This window comes from Aulonocara stuartgranti (assembly GCF_965226115.1).
Source record: "Aulonocara stuartgranti genome assembly, chromosome: 7".
NCBI classification, from domain to species: Eukaryota; Metazoa; Chordata; class Actinopteri; order Cichliformes; family Cichlidae; genus Aulonocara; species Aulonocara stuartgranti.
In genome coordinates this window covers 46,607,953-46,630,000 of record NC_138945.1, presented here as the reverse complement: position 1 = coordinate 46,630,000, position 22,048 = coordinate 46,607,953, and the positions used below count along the sequence as shown (strand labels likewise).

The following is a 22,048-nucleotide window of genomic DNA, read 5'->3' as shown; positions in this document are numbered from 1 at the left end:
GGTTCGGTACGCATATGTATCGAACAATACAACATTTGTAATTTATTTTATCAACTTTCCTTCTGACGATGCTGTCTGTGTTGAGCGCTCAGTGAATCTGCGTTCGACTACTCCGCCTAGGCTGCACTGTCGAGCGCAGATCCACTGAGCGCTCAACACAGACAGCATAGTCAGAAGGAAGAGCGCAGGGCACCTCCCCCACCCTCATTCAGATCTGGTGTTTGGAATTATTTTGGTTTTCATGTGACGTATGACCCTGAAGGTAAGCGAGTCATGGACTAAAGTAAAACAGTATGTTGGATGTGCCATGCAATGCTCAATTACATGGGTGGGAGCTAGTGTGTTAGCGCAGTTAGCTCGTTAACGTGTTGGCCGTCTAGCCCCATGCACGGGGCGATCGGCGGTAGCTCGTTAACGGAGATTTGCCGTGTTGTGGCGTTAAGGTCATTTCAACGAGATTAACCTGAAAGCACTAGTGGGAACACAACGAATATGACTGCACATTTACGCCGACATCATCCTAGTGCAAAGACAAAAACAACAAGCATGCTACTAACTTTAGCCGAGTCATTTAGACAGCTGTTAGCACATGATTCTCCTTATGCTGCTGAGAATATAGCCCAGAAGAAGCGGATAGTATAGCTTTTATTTTGGAAAGAGACATTTCTCTGTAATAAACTCTCTTTTCCAAAGATGAGTGATTCCTCAATCAGATACAGGGCTCGCAAAATCGCTAGCCCAACGTCCTGGGGCTAGCGATTTTTTTCAGACGGGCTACCCTGCCCGTCGGGCTATTGTAGGAAGGAAAAATATATGTCAATGCTTTTGCATTCTTTCAGAAATGTAGCTGGGTAATTATGTCATTGGGTGAGCCACTGTCAATATGTGACATATTGAAATCGCGTTTGAATTTGCGCTTGTTTTTTTGCTTTCACTTTGCAATCGTGCGAACGGTGTATAGAGAGCGACAGCACTGATCTGTGAGTGATGATAATTTGTGCACCAATTCCTCTGACATCGTCTTATTAATCGTTAGCTTACTATGCAAACATGACAAGTGAAATCTCCCGCAGCTTAAACATGTGAGAGGTTGATCGCGCAGAGAATCGCTGAGCTTATGTGAGTCCGTGTGTAAAAGCAGCAGTATATATATTTTAGTTCTGCTGAGCCAAATAAGACAGGTCGGGGTGAAGAAGTGACAGCCAAAGAAAAGCTTACCGCAAAACGGAGAAGTTATAACAAATCAGACTATAAGGCAAAAAGAAAGTGCAGCTTTATGGTTTCATGGACAAAAGAATTTCTGTGGCTGCAATATGACGAGCTATATAACCAGGGCTGCACATAAGTGGTCCGCAGGTGCGCATTCGCTGTCAAAATAAAAAACGCGCACAAGGGTTAGGGTTAAATTTAAAAACTGTACTTTTGAGTTAAAATATATATTTATAATTTTAATAAATGACAAATTAAAAAGGCATGAACATTTTTTTGTATCGAAAAAATATCGAACCGTGACACCAAAGTATCGAACCGAACCGAACCGTGAATTTTGTGTATCGTGTATAGAATTAAAAGATTATCTGTTTTTTCAAGTATCTTTATAACTCTGTGTTATTGTACTCACATTATAACCAATCCGGTCCTTTTTCCCCACTTACAATATTTTTACAGAACTATTGTAATATTTGCTGCCATTTCTGCTGTCTTACTCTTACAAAAGACATTTTTAATGTTAATGAGATTTTTTTTAACTGCATAAATAAAGGTTCTATAAAAGTCGCTGCCAAAAACTGATTGCGGCTTCTACCTTGTTACACGAATGTTGTTTGTGGCTCAATATGACTTTGTGTCATCCATGAGGGATGCATTTGACATATGTTTCACATATTATAGGCCAACAAGTTACTTATACCAGTTTAAATACGAGCAATCAGTTTTTGGCAAATACCGGAAATCAGTTTTTGGCAGACAATCACTTTTTGGCACATCACCGGCTACGAGTCAGTTACGGAACCTTCAAGTAACTGCCAGAGGTTTCCTTACTACGGTTCGGGGCCGCGGATCTGGCGCGGTAACACCTGTATCTGATTGAGGAATCACTCATCTTTGGAAAAGAGAGTTTATTACAGAGAAATGGCTCTTTCCAAAATAAAAGCTATACTATACGCTTCTTCTGGGCTATATTCTCAGCAGCATATTGTAGCGGGTCAGGGCTGTTCGGGGTTCTGTTTATACAGTTATGTTTTGTTTATGTTGCCATAGTGACGGGTGACGCCCTCTCGCTGCGACGGTGTGTCCTTCCGGGGTCAGAGGGCGCCCTGTGTGTTGTTGTTGCTGTTGCTGTGCGGTTGCCGTGCTGAGCAGTTAGCTAGCGGCAGTGTTCTTCTGCAGATGTCAATAAACGGCTGTGCTCCCTGGCTAGCTCACGGGAAGCAAGACCAAACGACACCTCCGTCTCCTCGTTGTCTGAGCTCGCCACATTGGTGTCAGAAGTGGGATGATGGTGGCACCCCATGTTCTGACCCTAGTGACTTTTCCCCGCCGGTCGTGACCGGCCGGTGCGCCAAAAGAAGGCACCTGGACATTTGCAGGACTTTGTGTGGGGTAATGGGGTCATCGGGGACGACTGACCCCTTAGGTGGGGGCTATGTAGCGGGTCAGGGCTGTTCGGGGTTCTGTTTGTACAGTTATGTTTTGTTTATGTTGCCATAGTGACGGGTGACGCCTTCTCGCTGCAACGGTGTGTCCTTCCGGGGTCAGAGGGCGCCCTGTGTGTTGTTGTTGCTGTGCTGTTGCCGTGCTGAGCAGTTAGCTAGCGGCAGTGTTCTTCTGCAGATGTCAATAAACGGCTGTGCTCCCTGGCTAGCTCACGGGAAGCAAGACCAAACGATACCTCCGTCTCCTCATTGTCTGAGCTCGCCACAATATTAAACATATCAGGTCCCCATAAGGAGAATCATGTGCTAACGGCTGTCTAAATGACTCGGGTAAAGTTTGTAGCATGCATGCTTGTTGTTTTTGTCTGCTTCCACTTGTCTTTGCACTAGGATGATGTCGGCGTAAATGTGCAGTCATATTCGTTGTGTTCCCACTAGTGCTGTCAGCGTTAATCTCGTTGAAATGACGTTAACGCCACAACACGGCAAATCTCCGTTAACGAGCTACCCCTACGTGGGGCTAGACGGCCAACACGTTAACGAGCTAACTGCGCTAACACACTAGTTCCCACCCATGTAATTGAGCATTGCGTGGCACATCCAACATACTGTTTTACTTTAGTCCATGACGCGCTTACCTTCAGGGTCATACGTCACATGAAAACCAAAATAATTCCAAACGCCAGATCTGAATGAGGGTGGGAAAGGTTCAATTTGCCATATTGCAAGGAGAGCTTAACTTCTGTCTCGCTAGCTTGCCCTGCGCTCTTCCTTCTGATGATGCTGTCTGTGTCGAACGCTCAGTGGAACACAGACGGCATCGTCAGAAGGAAAGTTGATAAAATAAATTACAAATTTTGTATTGTTCGATACATATGCGTACCGAACCGAAAGCACTGTATCGAACGGTTCAATATCGATACGAGTATCGTTGCACCCCATATATATATATATATATATATATATATATATATATATATATATATTTTACCCTGAACACACGTGACAGCCGTGAAAGGGTCTGGAGAAGCCATGGAGAGCATTATACTGCCTGTAACATCGTTCAGCATGATTGGTTTGGTGGTGGTTCAGTGATGGTCAGGGGAGGCATATCTCCGGAGGGATGCACAGACCTCTACAGGCAAGGCAGCGGCACCCTGACTGCCTGCCATGGATGAAATCCTACGCTAGTACAGTGGGTCCTGGGTTCCTCCTGGTGCACAACAAGGCCTGGCCTCATGTGTCTAGAGCAGGGATGTCAAACTCAAATACACAGTGGGCCAAAATTCAAAACTGGAACAAAGTCGCGGGCTTACATTAATATTTATTGAAAAAAAAAAAAATTCCTCCAGATATAAGAATGAATCTTTTCTTATGGACTCAAATGTAATTAGCCAGAGTTTGACACCTATGGTCTAGAGTATGCAGGCAGTTCCTGGAGGATGAAGGAACTGATACCATTGACTGTCCCCCACACTTGCCTGACTTAAATCCAATAGAACATATCTGAGACATTATGCTTTAGTCCATCATTTTTCATTTTTATTTTTTGGTGTTTTTGAATTTAGCCGCCGGTAGGCTGATCATTTTCATTTCTACCAAACTGTTACCCACTCTATGTCAGTATAGCTATCCAGCATAATATTTCTTTCCTTTGTGATCTGATGTCTTTACAAAGTGTTACTTTAATTTTGTTTAGCAGTAAATATTTTTAACAAGAATAAAAGAGCTATACATCTCCCAGCCCCATCATATATTCTTAACATGTACCCTTTAAAAAAAACACTAACGCACACATATAAATACTTACACCTCAAACAAAGTGGAACACACAGTGCATATCTACATGACTAAATGTATTCAAACAATCCAGAGTGTCTGACACAAACCATTAACCAACTTAAAGTACAATACACTACCTGCACAAGCACTTTGCATCTACACACAAACTCACACCCAGAATCCCTCCTTGACCTTAACTATAACCTCCCACAGCTTGTGAGCAGCATGCGGCCATGCTGACAGGCCAACAAGTGAACAAACAAAAGAGCCATTCCATATTTCATGAGCTACCACAGGAAAATACAATGATGATGTGTGAGGCTTGAACACAATAGGAAAAAAATGCACTGCAGTCTTGCTTTGATAGTTTGTCTATTAATGCCATTTCTCTGTTCATTTTCATACACCACGGCTGGAGATGCATACAGCATGTATGTACAGTATGTGTGTGGATAACAGAGCATGTACATGTTATACCATTAGCTATAATAAGCAGCTTGATTTTGTCAGATTCCTAATTCATAAGAAAATCTGTCAGTGTCAATATGCCTCATGAACCAACTAGGACAACTTTCACACTGTTGCACAGGCTTCATAGCCAATAATGCAAATAAGCCTAACTGCCAATTGTCCACCAGCTATTTTACTAAGCTGAAATAACTTTACGTAAAACAAGTGTTCAATAAAACTCAGCCTTGTGAAAATTTTGGAAACTGTTCTTTTGTTCATTGAGCTACTGATTAAATTTGTTTGAGGGACATACGTACTAGCTATATTTTATATTTTCCTTGTGTTGTTTTGTGTATTTTCTACCAGATACTGTGGTACCACACCATTTTTAAAAAGCCACGTGCATTTAAAAATGCATAAATATAAAGAGAGCACAATTAAGTGAAAGAAAAAGGGACCAGAACCAGATCAAATCTGGCCCTCCTCGTATTCGGAGAGTGGTAGTCTGAGTCCGAACCATCAGTTTTACAGCCTCGTACTGACAAAGATAAAACCGCATTTAAGTAAAGTGGCTAAGCCGAGATGTGTAAATGTCTGTTTTTGACTTACAGCAATAGAAATGGAGAAGTGAAAAGACTGACTGAGAAAAAAAGGACTGAGCTCTCTTTTTTCTAGAAACATCTTAGGCTGTTCATCTGGGTACTTTTTTTAAACTTCATTAAATGCAAATGTTTCAACATGTACTTTTAATTCTTTGCACTAAAACAAAGGCAAAACTTCAGAGGTGTTTTCAATCGGTCATTCTGCAGCGGTTTTACTGGTCAGCCCACTAGAGAGCCAATCGAGCTGTGTGCGGTTGACAAAATGAAATGATTCGACACCCTGATTTAATGGCTTTGTCCTCTGCCTACACTCGACCTCTCCGTCAAGTTTTGTTAAATTTAGCTTGGTGGTTTTCTCTAATCTTGCTGACAGGGAGTCAGATGAAAGAGGGGCACTCTGAAAGTGCAGATCTCCACTAGAGCCAATACCCAGCCAGCACAACGTTAAAGAAAAATGATCCAGAGCCACATCGTATCGGCTTCTTTCTGTGGCCGTAGTAGTTTGATGAAACTCAGCCTGGTACAAAGAAACAAACCTGACACAAGGCTCTCAGTGAAAACACAGCCTCAGCAGGGATAAATGCGATGATTTAAATGTTTGGGGTTTTTTATATTTAGTTTCACAATTTTTAATCTTTAAAGAGATGATCTGCTTTAGCCATGTGATTCATGCTTCGCAATCACAGTTATTCATCAGCTTCTTTTCTACCAACAGACTAGCAATGCCTACTCATAGTCAGTCACATGCGCACAAGCACAGCCTTTGGATTAAACTTATTAAATGGTTTATTGTGGTCCACCCGCACCAATGCAGTGTGCCAATGCAGATCAGTCCACCACCACCACAACTCACTCCTCTGAGGTCAGCTTTTTCCCACTGGTAATTTATTATTACATATTGTAAATGGTAAATGGACTGATTCTTATATAGCGCTTTTCTACTCTCAAAACGGACTACTCAAAGCGCTCTATACAACACACCACATTCACCCAGTCACACCCATTATCACAAGCACTACCTCTATACTGAGTGCTTTCTAACTACACTCACACACATTCATACGGAGAGCAACTTGGGGTTAGTATCTTGCCCAAGGATACTTGGCATGCAGACTGGAGGAGCTTGGGCTCAAACCTCCAACCTCCCGATCAGTACCGGTAGGTGACCTGCTCTACCTCCTGAGCTACAGCCAACCCAGGAGTATGTATTTATAAAAGATTTGTAGAAGGTTTAGTGTGATCTCTAAAGTCAGCGAGTCAAAACTACAGCATGGCCTCAAAGTGTTGCCATAAAGTGAGCCGATGTTTTTAGATCAAAACTCTGGACTAAAAAAATATTAATGTGTTCGTCAAATTTGTGTGTTGCCTGTTGTGACACAAACTCACACACCAGGAAATATTCTGAATTTTAATGAGCGTACAAATTATGTCTGCAAAGAGTGCAAAATTACATGCAGGAAAGGTGGGAGGGGGAAAGAACAGGAGGGGGTCTTGAGGGAAGGTGTCGGTTGTTTTCTGATGTGGCAGATGGAAAAATCAGCTCCTTTAGCATAACAACTTCTATGTGAGCGGCAAGAAACTCTGCACTGACCCAGAGATACCCGCCCAGTGCTTAAGGCAGTCAATTAAAATTGTATGATCAACTGTGTAAAACGATGCACTTAGGTCTAAAAGGATTAGGACCGAGCAATCTTCTGCATCTGCTGTTAAAAGGAGGTCATTTGTTACTCTCATAAGGGCTTTTATGCACACCACACAGAACTTCACATTTAGAAAAATAAGGCTGGGGCTTAAAAAAAAAAAAAGGCAGATGTGGTATGTTGACGCTCTTAAAATATCTCTATGACAAACTTGTCTTTTTAGTAGAACCCAAGATGAAATAACCAACAACAAGCGAATCATAGACATCAAAAAATGTGTGATTCACCGTGGCCATCTGGCCCTATTTTGTCACAAAGCAATGAACAAATGGGATGAGTTCAAAATGAAAACGCTGGTGAAAAAGTGGCACGAAAACTTGTCTTTTATTTAGAAGAGAGAAGACGTACATCTCCCTCAGCGCAAGCCATGAATATTTCAGTCCTAACTCAACTTCGCCTCACACAGAGCAGCACCCGTGTCTGCGCAACACACGCTAGTACACAATAACAAACACACGCGCGCACACATTAGCACGGATAAGTCAGCTGTTAACTTACAGGTCAAAGCGTAGATTCTGTCTCTCCTCGAAGAAATAGTCAAGGATGAACTTGCGGACAAAGTCGGGGTTGAGGGTGTTGTCGATGACTTCTGTCCTACCAAACTAGAAGGGAAATGACAGAGGTGATATTTTATTACTGGGAGCAATAAGGGGGCGGGACACACTGACATTGACAACTGACAATCTGAATCATACAGCATATAAGCACACCAGCTTCATGTCAGACACTTTTTCATGAAACTAGGCTAATTATAGTAATATTTAAATTTCCCCTTCAGCACATACACAACATGTGCCACTCCTTTAAAAACTGCTTTCTTGTTCATTCATTTATTCACCAGGAACTCTAACTTGGTCACATGAGATATTGTGTGTGCTATTTGACTTGGGATAAGAAGACGTTTTGTGAATGGAATCATATTAGTGTTTCCCGAAACTGTGCCTTTCTCCTTAACTGTCACGGGAATATCTCCATGCAATGATGGAGCACAGCAACATAACCTTACTCATATTTATAGTCTCATCTTATAGTAGCAAAGACAATTTTATGACCCATGCACAAGTAATTCAGTCGTCGCAGACTGAACGTCGACCCGACATGTAGTTACATTTCTCGAGAAGTGCATCTCAAGTTATGTGGAAAGTTACAGCATAGATTTATTGCATTAGTCCAAATCAGGCCATGGTCTCACTGACACCTGAAAGATGGCCTGTAAAGATCTCTAGCCCACATAGCACTCGCTAAGCTAGTTTAATTACACAAATGGATAAATATGGATGCGCACCAAATGACAGCAACATAATTAAACATTTTCATGCTTTCCAAAAAGAAATGTCTGCACATAACTGTTAAGATTCTATCATTAACACAAGAAAGCACAAGAACAGAATGAGCTTGGTTAAATTTGGTCAATTCAAACTAACACAAATGTCCCAAAAACACCATTACTAGCAATTGTTTCATCATTCAACAAATGGCCCACAGGCAAACTTGAAAAAAAAAAGGATTTAAACGGCTTTAGCGTGACTCACTGAAAAGCTGCACTGCTGCCATTTATACACAATGCCTTCACAATCCCACCGCTGTACTCACCTCTCTCCATTCCTTGTTGGCTATTCCTTGAGTGTACAGGACACAAACTGTTGAATTAGAAGCAGGGAGGGGAAAAGAGACAGGAGACAGTCAGATTGACTGAAGGGTATTTAACACTGAACAAAACAATGCTAAGATGTCAGCTGAGAGCTAGTCCGCCCCTCTGGACCCCAGCATGAGAGGAAAACTCCCTAATTAAATGTCACTCGAACTTTTGCCTTGTAGCATGGTGATATTTCAGAGAGGAGAAGAGGAAGGAGGGAAGAGGAGGATGAGGATGATGGTGCTGGGAGTGGTGAGTGTTTGAATTAGGGCTGAACGATATATCGCATTTGCGATAATATCGCGACATGATCAAGTGCAATTTTCTAACCGCAAAGGCTGCGATTATACTCTGGACATGTCCAAATTCATGGGCTGCATCCTCCTGAGGCCGCATTTGTAGACCGATTACGTCACAGCGACGTGCCGAAGGCTGTCCAAATTACTACCATATCCCAGAATTCATAGCGCGGCCCAGCCAAACTCCAGTTTCCAGCAATGGCGGCCGCTACTAAGTTTTAAAATTACTCATACTAATCTTTCTGGGTCACAAAATAAACTTTTAACATATTTTCAGGCGAGAAAGTAGTTGTGTAAACATCAAATATCTGCTCGGTTTATCAAGATATCCCATATTTGCAAAAGTGCTTCGACGTTTTCAGAGGCGTCTGCTACCCACCAGCTCGACAGCTAGCCGGGAGCTCGAGGGTTACTGATGCGGCCGAGAACGGCACAACTCCCGGCACATCATTTTCAGATCACCGCGGAGTTTCGCTGCTCGGGTTAAACGTAATATATAAGTCACTTAGACAACCTAAAAATGTTATTGTTGGGCTTTTTTCAGTGTTTTGTTTGTTCGTGAGTAAATCGGTTTGGCTGAGATTAAAGTTATTAGATTAGATAAAATAAAACTTTATTAATCCCCCGGGTGGGTTCCTCCTTGGTTTTCACACAGCTGACTAAACGTCAAACAGAAAACTTATTAAACAGAAGTATGAGACAGTCGAGAATTTACACCAGTGTCTGGTTATATTTTAGATAGCAAGAAGCAGACGGCCGAGTTTATTAAACTCCACCGAGACAGCGGTGACGCTAATCAGAAGGCTAGACCGTCCAATTTCACGCCTTTAAATTTTAAAGGCGTGTTTGTGTGTGTGTTTATACAATTGCTATTATGTTTGCACTTTATGTGTAATGTTACTGACTGCAGAGATCAGTAAGATGTGTGTATTTTTTATTTATTCGTTTTATTTATTTAATATTATTTTTTAATTGAATGACTGTCTAGTAGTTCACAGATGTCGAAAAACTGAGTGTGGTAAAGCCACTGATTTTTTTTATGTATATTTCTGCAATCTGCACATTGTACTGACTTTCATTTTAATGTTTACACCAGGGTTCCTTGCCAGCACTTTATGCTCAGATGTTTGTAAGCTAAAAATAAACTATTGTGTATGTTCAAATATACTGTTGTGATTGAAGAAGTTAAATAAAAATGTCAGTCATCAATTCATGCATCACCTCATGTCATCATAACAGAGGTCTGTCTTCCAGGAAAGAACAGTTTAAAATTAATGTAATATAGTATTGGCCATACTATATGATGTATTGCTTGTCTTTGTTTAATAATACAGAAGACAAAGACCTTAAAAAATAATCGCATATCGCATCGCAATATTGGGGCAAAAAATTGCAATTAGATTATTTTCCATAATCGTTCAGCCCTAGTTTGAATGCAGGAAAGTCCTCCTTTTGACATTTGAGGATCTTCATCCAAAGGAGTCTTGAGTGTGTTTTGATGAGTGACCACTTGTGGGAAGAGAGCGAGGCAATCGTGTAGCAATAACATGACATATCATTTGGATTCGAGCAGCCAATACTGTACTTACACCCACCTGTCATCTACCAGCGCATAAAAACTCTGAGCTCACACACTTGTAAATTTGTTTGAAGAGTGAATAGTTGAATGGTGGAATACTAATGCTGACAAAGCACTTAAGTTATGGATACGTTTTCAATTCCAACAGCAAAGCTATGAAACTGAAAATGAGGTCATACCTCAGCAACTGCTTTGTGTACTGACATGGTGATGAGGTTGACCAAGTAAAGGAGCATTACCACAGAATTTTAAAAATGCAGACTGTATATAAAAAGTTGGATGTTGTGTCCGGGTCTGAAAAATGAAGCCGATGTGAAAGTGCCGTTAACTGGCATTCCTGCTAACGGCCAGCAGGGGGAAGCTTCACTGTTTGGTTGGTTCCACAGAAGTCGTTAAACCACCCTCAGTTGCTTTTTGACGTCAGTTAATGCTTTTCTAATGATGAAAGCTCAATCGCTACTTAAAACTCTTAAAAACATCACTTTGAAAATATAATGTATTTTCTCCATTAGATTCAAAGAGAACAACGAAACAGTTTATGCATTAAGGTAGGCCTAGCTCCTGACAAGTCTCCAATTGGTATGTCACAAAACCAACACCAACACAGAATATTTTATTTAATCAATTTTATTTTATTTGATATGCCTTCAGCTGACACACAACTCCACACAGTACTGCTGCAGACAGGCGGGGACACAGCCCCTCCCCTCACTAGCAGCTGAACACATAAACAGCAGCGCAACAAACTCGGCAAAGCATGTTAAGGACTGATGCCCCAGTTTTTATAAGAAATTCGTTGAGGGCCACTACAGCTCCCGTTTTACTGTTAGTGGTTTAACTATTAGCAATATTATATACTGGCTAACGGCTAATAATTAAACAAAAACATTAATGCTAGAGAAAGATGGAGTTCAGCCCAACTGCAATATTAGCATGAAGTCTCTATTTAACAAGATAACATGATTATTTGTGTCTAAAAAAGTTTTTCTTGACTCTGACAAAAGTCAACCAACAACTAGATAGAAACAGTGGCACTCTATTAACGGCTCTATGTTATCAAGAATGAAAATGAGTCAAGTCACCAGAAGCTCAGGAAACAAACAGGATTCGCACAGACCAGTATTATTGTAATCCTCATTTTTTTTTAAATATGCCTCTTTCTTTCTTTCATCTTTTTTCCCCACATGGAAAATGATAGGGAGTATGCAGTCGGCCCTCTGATCACTGCTTACAGCTACATTTCCTCTTCTCATTTCATGTGCTGAGTCAGGTCTCTCTTGCAAATGAGAACTTGGTCTCAGTGAGTTTACCTACCTAAGTAAAGCATATATCAGCTATATAAACTCTGTAAGAGGTTCACTTGCACCAACAGCTCTTAAATTCAAAGGTTCATAATACAGATAAGATGAAATACAGTAAAATAAACAGTTATTTGTATATAATGAAGGTATACATATTTATTAATTTGCAGTTTCTGATACTTTCTTGATATCATCAAGCATTAAGGGTGAAGATGGAAATAAATACGTCTGAGGCTGCTATTTATAAAAGATTAAAAACAGAAAGGTCCTCTCAGGAAAAAAATAACAGAAAAAAACCACAATCAGACAGACCAGAGACTTATTTTTGTGACATCTGATTATTAAAGGAACACCTTCCACTGAGACGGCTTGCGTTATAATTAACTATAGCATTAATTAATTGTAAATTTATGCCTAAGTGAATGCATTAGCTGTCATCAACTGATGATATATCATGACTAGTGCAATCATGTATTCATTAGCATTCGTGGCCGTTAGTGAAAATCTTTGTTTTGTTAGCTTCAAATGAAGATTTAGAAATCTTCCTGCAACATCAGGTTAGGTTGATTTGCTGATAAAGTCCCACCCACCACAAAACTGACATTTAATCGTTTAGAATAGACCTGGAGTCGAGTCAAGATCAAGATAAGCTATTAATAATGTTTTGTAGATTTTATGGGTTTATTTTCCCCACCTCACAAATTTCACACTGAATTTGAGTACAAACTTAAAAAAAACATGTCCTAATTTATTCCCGCCTCCTGTGTGGCTGCAGAAGTGTTCAAACTTGCTGTGTTTTGGCAGTCTGTCAGTCTGGAGTCTGTATAAGTTGCATAGTGTACAGAGTGCAGTGCGCTAGGGCTCAGCTGGTTGAATATACTGTCATCCTTTAATCTTGCTATGAAGGACCGGATGACACATGGTCTCCATGTGAATGTGCAGAGAAAAAAAAGCCATTGATCATACACCCGTACACAATACGTCCTCACCATCAGTACTTTTAACTCTTCCTTAATTAAGGGGGGGAAGAGATTGACAAAGGCACCACAAATGCGACTTTTTTTAACGTAAACAGTTTGATAATGTTCCCGTCTTCTTAATGGGCTTTTCCCAATTGTCGAAACAGTGTGATCAAAGCACATCCACCCACCGCGGGAACAATTGCTAAAACACAAACACACATAAAAGCACACAAGCATGCACCAAAGAGAAACACTGGACCGTTGTTCAGTTTTATGAGCTAATATGAATATGGTACGTGAGCTTGCCCGAGGCCCTGGATGTGTGCGCTTTTGTGTGTGCATGTGAGTGTGAGCGTGGCTCTGCCGATGCGGTCTAATGCTGTGTGACTGGGGCCAGTGCTGTCAGCAGAGCAGAGACATGGACGCAGCACAAGTGCCTCCTTGCATAAACGCAGGGATGCTCATCCTCCTTTCTCACTATCTGACATTTAAAGGTCCAATCCGCAATTCTGGAAGCTCATCAATTATGGGTTCACACACCACCAACCAAGGAGAAATGCTAGTGCTTGCTGTGCAGTGCTCAGGTGCTAAAGTGCTAATATTTAGGAAATTCAGCTAAAGAAACGAAGGACAAACAAACCACGGATGATCAGAAGTTAAAAAATGATTTTAACTTTTAAGATGTCATGTAAATGTGGAGGTTTTTTTTTTTTTTTCTTCAATCATGGTTATTTTTAGCGGGCTGTTAACAGGCATGAGTGTCACAGTTTGCTGGTGAAAACAAAGTAGGAATGACAGATGAAAACAACAAGGAAATGCATTACAATCCCTAAGCCTGTCTGAGCACGTGTGTCTGTCTATGAGAGGATCTGTACACAGTGTTTAGGACAAACAAAGCTATTGAGTTTCTCAGATATTGTTTAGAATCACATATTGTCAATTCTTTCCATTATGGGCCATCACAACAATCATCAACAAGTCATTGCCATCTGCATTTGATGATTTGTAAATGTCATTAAATGCATATTTGTTAATCCAACTGTCAGTCAAAGCAGAAATGCCTTAAATCATACTCTGCTTGTGTATTTGATTTTAAAATTAGACATCATTTAAAAAACAAACGTTATATTTAAGGAGACTTGGAACTAGTGAATGAGACCATCAAGCTTCGACTGAGATCAAGGGAACCAAACTGGTCTGTTCCTTGGACTTCTGTGCAATCTGACTTCTTTTTGAAAACAGAGGTGTCACCTCTAGCTAGCCGTTACAAAGAATCCAAATTTAAGGTGCTTCCTCTTTGGATTCACTTTTCACAGCAACAACCCCATTCGTCCCCTATCAAGGATGTCACAATACAAGAATTTCAAACTTGATACCAGTGCCAGTTGATACAGAGGAAAATTGATACTGATATCAATTGATAGAAAAAATAAAAAAGTAAGAGAAATCTTTTTTTTTTTAAATTTTTTAGAGCAAGATTGGAACAATAGCCAAGCAGCCGTGACTAAGGAAAGTATGAAGTAGGTTCCAGGGTCCTTCTGTGCCACAAACGATTATGCTTGTGGTTAATATTTACATTTTAACCACCTGGCTTAATCGTCTCTTATGTTTTCCTGCCATTATTTTCATATTGACTTAACATAAAACATTCACCGCTGCTGGTACTGCAGCTTGATGCAGATTCTGCATGCCGGTGGGCCACGATACTGGGTTGTGCTGGGGGTTGCCGACTGGTATCTAACCCTGTGGTCTCTAACCCTATGTAGACAAGCTTATTGAAGGGTCAAACCAGCATTTGCTCATATCTTCCTTTTGTTTGTTTTCCCCAAATTTTACAGGAATTGCTTTGATTTTCTTGATATAACAATAGTTTTAGCCCCCCCCACCAAACTTCAAAATAGGAAGATGCAATTGTACCAACATTGCTCGTCTTCTCTAAATAACAAAAATGCACTGCAGTACTTATTTAAGAAAACCAAGCCTGTTTTTCCCCCAATTAAAAATTCTATAGGTACATCTGAAGATGATGCCTGTATTCCTGCTATTCGTTAATATTATAAATGCACCATAGAAGGACTCTGGGTTCAAATGTGGCAGTGTATGAGATATGAAGAACAAATACCACCAACATTAATTTCCATTTTTGAAGCAGTGTGTCTGTTTGGTTATCTTGTTTTCACTGGTGTTGATGTGACAATTCATTTCAATCAGTAACAGAAAAGAATGAAGTTCTGATAGAGAGCCTGTGTGTTAACAGTTTGCCTAAACATAAAACCCTTCTTTGAAATGAGAAGTCCATTTATTAAAATTTTTTTTTAATAAATGGACTTCTCATCCTGCTCTTAATGTCCGTCTACTGAGGCAAATTGCTGTTGGATTGCACACTGGGCCTTTAAAAACCACTGGACCAGTTGCCAAATTGAACCCCTGCTATCAAGTGAGTGAGGAGTGTGTATGTGTGCCGTTTAATCTGTAGGAGGGAAGCGGCTGGTTTGTGTGTGAAGATGATCTGGTTCCCCTCACTCACACTGGGAGCAGAGAACAGTGACGAATACGACCCCTGACATATGCAAATGTCTACTGATTCACACAGGCGAGGCAGAGTGTGTGTGTCCATGTGTAGTGCATGCAAGCTGTGTTTGCACAGTACCAAATCTGCCTGCATGTGGTGGATGTTTGTCTGCGGTTGTGTCTGTTTGCCTGTAGAATTTAAAATCCACCTGTACACGTGCATGAGAGAGTGCGTATATATATGTGTCTGTGGATTTGTGTTAGGTCTACTGGGAGCTGTTGCACTGATCTGTTTGTGTGCACATGTGTGTCACAGAGAGAGTGATAAGAGACAAGCTTACTTGGATCTGACTTGGAGAACGTGTCTCTATCCAGCAGGTTCCTAAAGAAAAGAGAAAGACAGAGAGAGAAAGAAAACAAAGACTTCCATTAACGTAAAAAATTAATTACTCAGCTGTCCTACTTCAACAAATAAAGAGCAACTACAAATTTATTACATCATTAAATTTTCCTTAATTAGCTCCCATTCTGACCCCGACAACTGGTTTTCTCAGAATCCTCCGACGACTTGATTAACAAAAGCCATTTCACCCAGTCACACTGCAGCAGTACAAATCAAGCTTGAAGTGCAGCCCATTTATATTTTAAACATACAGGAAAAGCAGCAGAAAAGAAGATGCATTTTTCACTTTTTTGCACTCTCCCGGAGTGCCAGAAGCAACTGTGGAAGCTGCCATCAAATTTACATGACATTCCCAGCACTGCACGGGCACGGATAAATGCACCGAAGAGCTCCATCATGAAGCAGATGCTCGGCGCTTCTGAGATATCCCACAGTAAGACAGCTCTGAAGGAATTAAATATTCAAATGAAGATGACAAGTTGCAGATGCCTAAGACCTGTGTATGAGGAAATCAAGAAGCAGCTCGAGCTCAGAATAAGGATAGGGAGACCTGGCGTGTTACGTCAGCAGAGGTGGAGCATTTGTGGTTTTAACTGTGTGTCAGTTGCTTCACAGTGCCCTGAGGTCTCAGGAGGAGGTAGTCAGAAGTCCAACAACAACCCAAGGGGCTAAAACAAACCCTTCGCTTATTCCCTCAGCTTGTACTCCTGCCAAATGTTACATTAGAACTTCATAAAGCTTTCATTGAGCAAACCAGAAAGGCTAAATAGTACGAGTAGCCTGGTCAACAGTATTTTACAGCACCACCCAGTTTCCAGTGTCTTGCACTAAATGTAACTCAGATTCTTGGTAATGCGTAAGTTTACTTGGCTTTTTATGAACAATATTTTCAGAATAAAGTCAAGTTATTATGCAAAAGTCTTTGTGTAGAGCTCTCTTACTGCGTGTTGTGATACAACATACTGCATCTTTACGGCATGAGGCTGTAATCGTCGCATCAAAGCATTTCTGACTTTGCACAAAAGAGAAATATTTCCTTATTACTAAAACCAAATTTGAAGTATTTTGTAGCATTTCACAGAGAGTATAACAGCCGTGGGAACAACAACTTGATCCCCACATTTCGACTTTTTGGTATATTGAATTTATTTGCAGAAAAACCTTTTGAGTTTGATCTCAAAATTTCGACTCTATTCTCAAACTGGACAATTTTTTGCATAATGTGGGCTCAATACTCGCATGATCAGAAGAAAAAAACCCACAAATGTACAATCTAAAACCAAGAGTCAGTGTAACAAAGAGACACAGACAGATTAACACTTTTGTCTATAGCAAACAACCGGGTTTGTTGGATGGGATTATGTTATCTGCATTTTAAAAGAAAAACATAGTTTAAAAATCAATAATAGCTTGTAATTAGCAGAGAATTAGAGCAATGAAATACTACACATTTCTAAAGTGTGGGGACTGGCAAATATACAATAGGAGACAAAAATAAATACAAAACAAGTCACACCTACAGACAGATTTAAAAGGATGATGAGCTCAAGCGTTTGTGCTGTCTCAGGCTGTGAAAAGAAAAAAAAAGAAGTTTTTAACAGGCTTTTGAGGTCATGATCCACTATGAAATGGTCATCACTGAAATCTATTATTACTGACAAGAACTAAAGCTGAACTGAGTCATAGCATGATTGCTGAGGTCAACTGTAACGTGTGCGTAAGAAACAAAAATCAGATTTAGACTCTTTAAAAGAAGGCTGTGTGGTGTATGAATTTAAACTGTGATAATCACAGCAGCACGACTTTGTCCATATTGTGCACGGCTCACAGGGAACAAAAGTTGAAGGGCTAGCTGCAGGGTAAGCACTCAGTCGCCCATCCTGTCCTGTGTGACAAGCAGCGAGTGACTTGAAGCCATTGATGGCTAGTGATGTATCTAGATCAGGCACTCGTGTTGTGCTAATCCCACTGCTACCCAGATGGTAAAACGCTACGCTCTGCTGCTTCTCTGTCAGGGCATGCCCACTGGCCCTTTGAGAGCTTTGAGATGTTAAATAAATGACAATAAGCGATGGAACCGAGCCTAGTCATATCGGGGATGTATTTTATGACTGGCAGATAGTCTGGAAGATTGCGTAGGAGTGAGAAGTGGGCAACTTCACCTGCCAAATGAGATAAATGTCCAATAAAGAGGATAGTATACCCGATTGTCTCCCAGAGGAGTACGCGTGGAGGCAGGAAACAAGATGCAGTGAAGAAAAAAAAGCAGCAGAAAAAAACAGAGTGTCTCAAGAGTCTAAAGACAGCACCAAGTGGTGTGTGTGTGTGTGTGTGTGTGTGTGTGTGTGTGTGTGTGTGTGTGTGTGTGTGTGTGTGTGTGTGTGTGTGTGTGTGTGTAGGCAGACATACACACACTTCTATGGATACGGTAACCTCCCTATGAGTCATACACACCCGAGGGCTTCCACCTGCCCCTCAGAGAGAGGGGGGACTCTTTAAAAAGCCCTTTCCTGCACAGGCAGCCTTGCAAACGTCTGGGTGGTCAAAACAGAGTGCATCGTTGTTCATCAAACATTTACGCTAGCAGTCCCTCTTCAACACCAGAATTACATTTGAAATCCCGCCAGTTATGTAACAGGCACCTAAACATGGCAGCTGGAGCTTTAAATACCTGCATGTGCGGGTGGGATGGGGGACTTCCATCTTTTGAGAGCATCTGAGATTAAATTTTCCTTCAGCAGTGAGAGTGCTAGCCTGGGGAATTCAGCCAGTATTCTTTTTCTAATGACACACGTGCATTTCTAACCACAAATGATGTTGGGGTTTTTTTTAAAAGCAAAGTAAACAATTTCTACCATATTTAAAGCGTATAAAATGGTGAAAGTGTTCACAGGGCAATGTGGAAAACCTTCCTCTCCTCAGGAAGAGCCCGTTCCCACAAAGTCTGATAGTTTATCTGCTTATTATTCACCTTCAAATGATGGTTCCTTAGTTTCGACAAGATTCTTGGGGTTAATATTAAGGATACAGATGATAAACAGATACAGTAACAAAATAAAAACTTGCTCAAATTCAGTAGAAAAGTACACGTAGAGTTTGAGAGACCACAGGGCTGTCACAACATGAGATACTGTCAATAAGGCCTCTGCAATGTTCTGAAGACAGTTAAACTTGTCAGGTAGTGATGTCCAGCAGGTGAAAATGCAGCTCCATGAACATGCACAGCTGTGGATTCCAGCTGCTTCAATGTTGCATTAACTCAGCCAGTTAATGCGAGACAAATCTAGCTGCTCATTAAAGCTTTCTGGTTTGATCAGAAAAGAAACATTGGTCCATACACCTGAAAGTCCTGAAAATGCATTGTGAATTCTGTCTCGAGTCTACGAATGTATCCGTGTATTTCTGTGGTGCTGATGCTGTGCTGAGCGGAAAGCTTCTGAAGTGTTGGAATGTAGAAAGCTAACAACGTCCTTCTCACCGATAGGCGAAGTGATTTTTAGCCAATTACAAGTTGAATCTGGCAGTTGGGGTTGTTAGCTAAGATACCGTCATTAAGTCGCGGCACAACTAATGTGTATGCGAGCGAATTTGCTCATTTGCGGCCATGTATTTTTTAATGCACCTTCTCAGATTGTCGTGCCCAGGGCTGAACTGGGACAAAAAATCGGCCCGGGCATTTTGACTAGAGACCGGCCCACCAGGTATTAAAGCCATAAAGCCTTTGAATGAAAACAAACGCTGTTGTGACAGTGATGTACAGTCTTGTCGGTATATGTATGATTTTTATACATTTTACGTCAGATAAAAACTTTGATTGTAAGCTTCAGATAATTATTTAATAAAAACCAGACATTTTAAATGAGAATAAGAAAGTATTTCTTTGTGCCCCCCTTTCCCTGTTAATGCCCTACATGGACCCCTGGCAACATCTTGCTAGACCCACCCCTGCACAGTTACCAGCTGTCAGCTACTTAGAAAAGGATCCTGGTGTTATTTGTCTCTCAGAAACAGTTCACAACTTCCCTTCAACTCATTCATGTCACTTAAAAGGTAAACCTGTTTCTCCATCACAGCTCTGATGATTCAGTAAGGACATCTCCTGGTTTCATCTTCATGTTTCCCTCTCATCACATATCCAAACCAACATCATGACCAGCAGCTTTTACAGCTGTGGCTCCAGCAAACATCAGCTGATACTAGAAAGTAATATTAAATAAATTCTAACAACAGCTGATCAAGCTTAAACGTGCTGCTGTTGTTTAGCATCCGGCAGTTTCCTCTTTCTGGCACAAAGTGGACGATAAACAAACAAGAGAGAAAAGCCGATCAGCTGATCATTGATCAGTTTCATGATTGAAGTAGCAACAGGAGAGGGAGAGAGAGAGAATGAGAGAAGAAGAGGCAGCTGTGCGGCTTAAAGATGCAGAAAAACTCCAGCTTTGTGTCGTTTTCATTGTAGCTGAAGTCCGGGACAAACTGTGTTCCTTTTCGGCTCAATATGAAACACGTAATATTTTCTCTGAATACCAGACGATTCCGTTTTTTCCAGGACAGTCGGCAACTCTAATAATTAGCCTTATGAATAAAATAAAGTTCACTATCAATAACATCAAAGCACCCACCCAGCTGTATAGAAACTCTGTCATGCTAGCTAGTACGCAGTACTTGTTATTGTAACTGACGGTAAAAAGTCAGCAACATGAAAATAAACTCCACCTAAACTTGGTTTATATCTGACCCAGACAGACTGCAGGTCATAACTTCTTACCTGAAGTTCAGTTCACCTGACACTCGGCGGCTGCCTCGGGGCTCTCCTCCTGCCTCCCCTTTCTCTCATCCACCTGCTGGCCTCCACCACTTGCTAATGTTACTGAATCTGTGGAAGCTCCGCCACAGCCACCACCAAATAACTGAGTTATTTTTACACATCAGCCAGCATCTGGCCAATCCACCACCTTTCATTGTTTATACCGTTACAAAAAAAATAAAAAAATCATCGGCCCATAAAAACGAAAAATCACCATCGGCCCACCGAGCAAATGCCGGATGGCCAGTCCGGCTATGGTCGTGCCATCAGTTAACCCTTCGCGTGCCAGCTGTGGCACGCATGCCTAGGGTTGCCGACCCCTGTCTTAAAGTCAGATACCATGCAACTGCGGAGTGGGTGGTTACTTTTACAGCGTAACCTCACGCAAGCACACGAGCTTGACATCTGCCTTCCAAGAGTGTGGAGTGTTGTTCGGAGCAGCAGCAGTCGTCTGCAGAGCCGTAACATCAGTTAATGAAGAAGTTCCCACGAAAGATGCTGTAACCAACAGCACAAGCTGCTAGGAGGATAACTCCAGATCAATACAGTCAATCGAAGCTACAGAGATTACTCGGCTGGTTTGATCAGTTTAGCCTTGAAACACCTGAGAAACTCTCTTAACTATGAACGATTTTCTCAGATTCTGAGTGGGAGGGGGGTTTGTATCTTCAAGGGAAACTGATGTTCACCCAATAATGAACCACGAGAGTCCTGCTTTACGAAAAGAAGCCACAATTTGAGTAGTCTGTGTTAGTTGTATGACATAATTACAATAATAGGTGTTAAAGAAATTATGTAAAATTTGAAACTGTAACTATGGTGTTGCATTGTCATAGTTTAAATATTTATGTGAACTACAAAGTTCCATCCATCCTCTTCTTCTTCTGATGTTAAATCATATAAGAGGAAAATTCCCCTCAGGTGAACATACAATGCTTTGGAACAATGACATTCCTCTTATCCTTGCTATGAAACGATTTCTTCTTCATATGTTTTCAGTGCAGGCAACTGGGGACAAAAGTCCGATTTCTTGTTATGTTCAAAAGTCAAACGATTATTAGTTATTATATAGTAATAGGGTTATAAATGAAATTAATGCCTTTAAAAAAAGCTCTTCTGGTACAAAATTCCCTTGTTGTGTGCTTCATTATTAATATTTTAAATGTTGAGCTACCACTAAAGAGAACGCTTTTTACAAACTAAAGATTAGTAAGTCTCACAACACTTTCACTTTAAGCTCCTATTGTTACAGAAGGAGATTTTTAATGGCTATTATAAAGCAAGCAAAGCATATTTTGCTTGCTACGAATGATAAATCCTCTATAATGACCATCCTTAAGGATCCCAGAGTTTGTTTGCACA

At 40.9% G+C, this 22,048-nt stretch overlaps 1 protein-coding gene across 3 annotated transcripts in view; it reads right to left on the bottom strand.

Moving 5' to 3' along the window:
- Positions 1 to 22,048, bottom strand: part of LOC309709937 (copine-8-like) — a 91,834-nt gene that overhangs the window by 57,186 nt on the left and 12,600 nt on the right. For all 3 annotated transcript variants that reach the window (XM_082538931.1, XM_082538933.1, XM_082538932.1), the window contains exons 2-4: positions 15,818 to 15,858; positions 8,782 to 8,828; positions 7,687 to 7,790 (exon numbers count right to left, since the gene is read on the bottom strand). In XM_082538931.1, the coding sequence (XP_082395057.1) occupies positions 7,687 to 7,790; positions 8,782 to 8,828; positions 15,818 to 15,858 (192 nt within the window). The remainder of the gene's footprint in view (positions 1 to 7,686; positions 7,791 to 8,781; positions 8,829 to 15,817; positions 15,859 to 22,048) is intronic.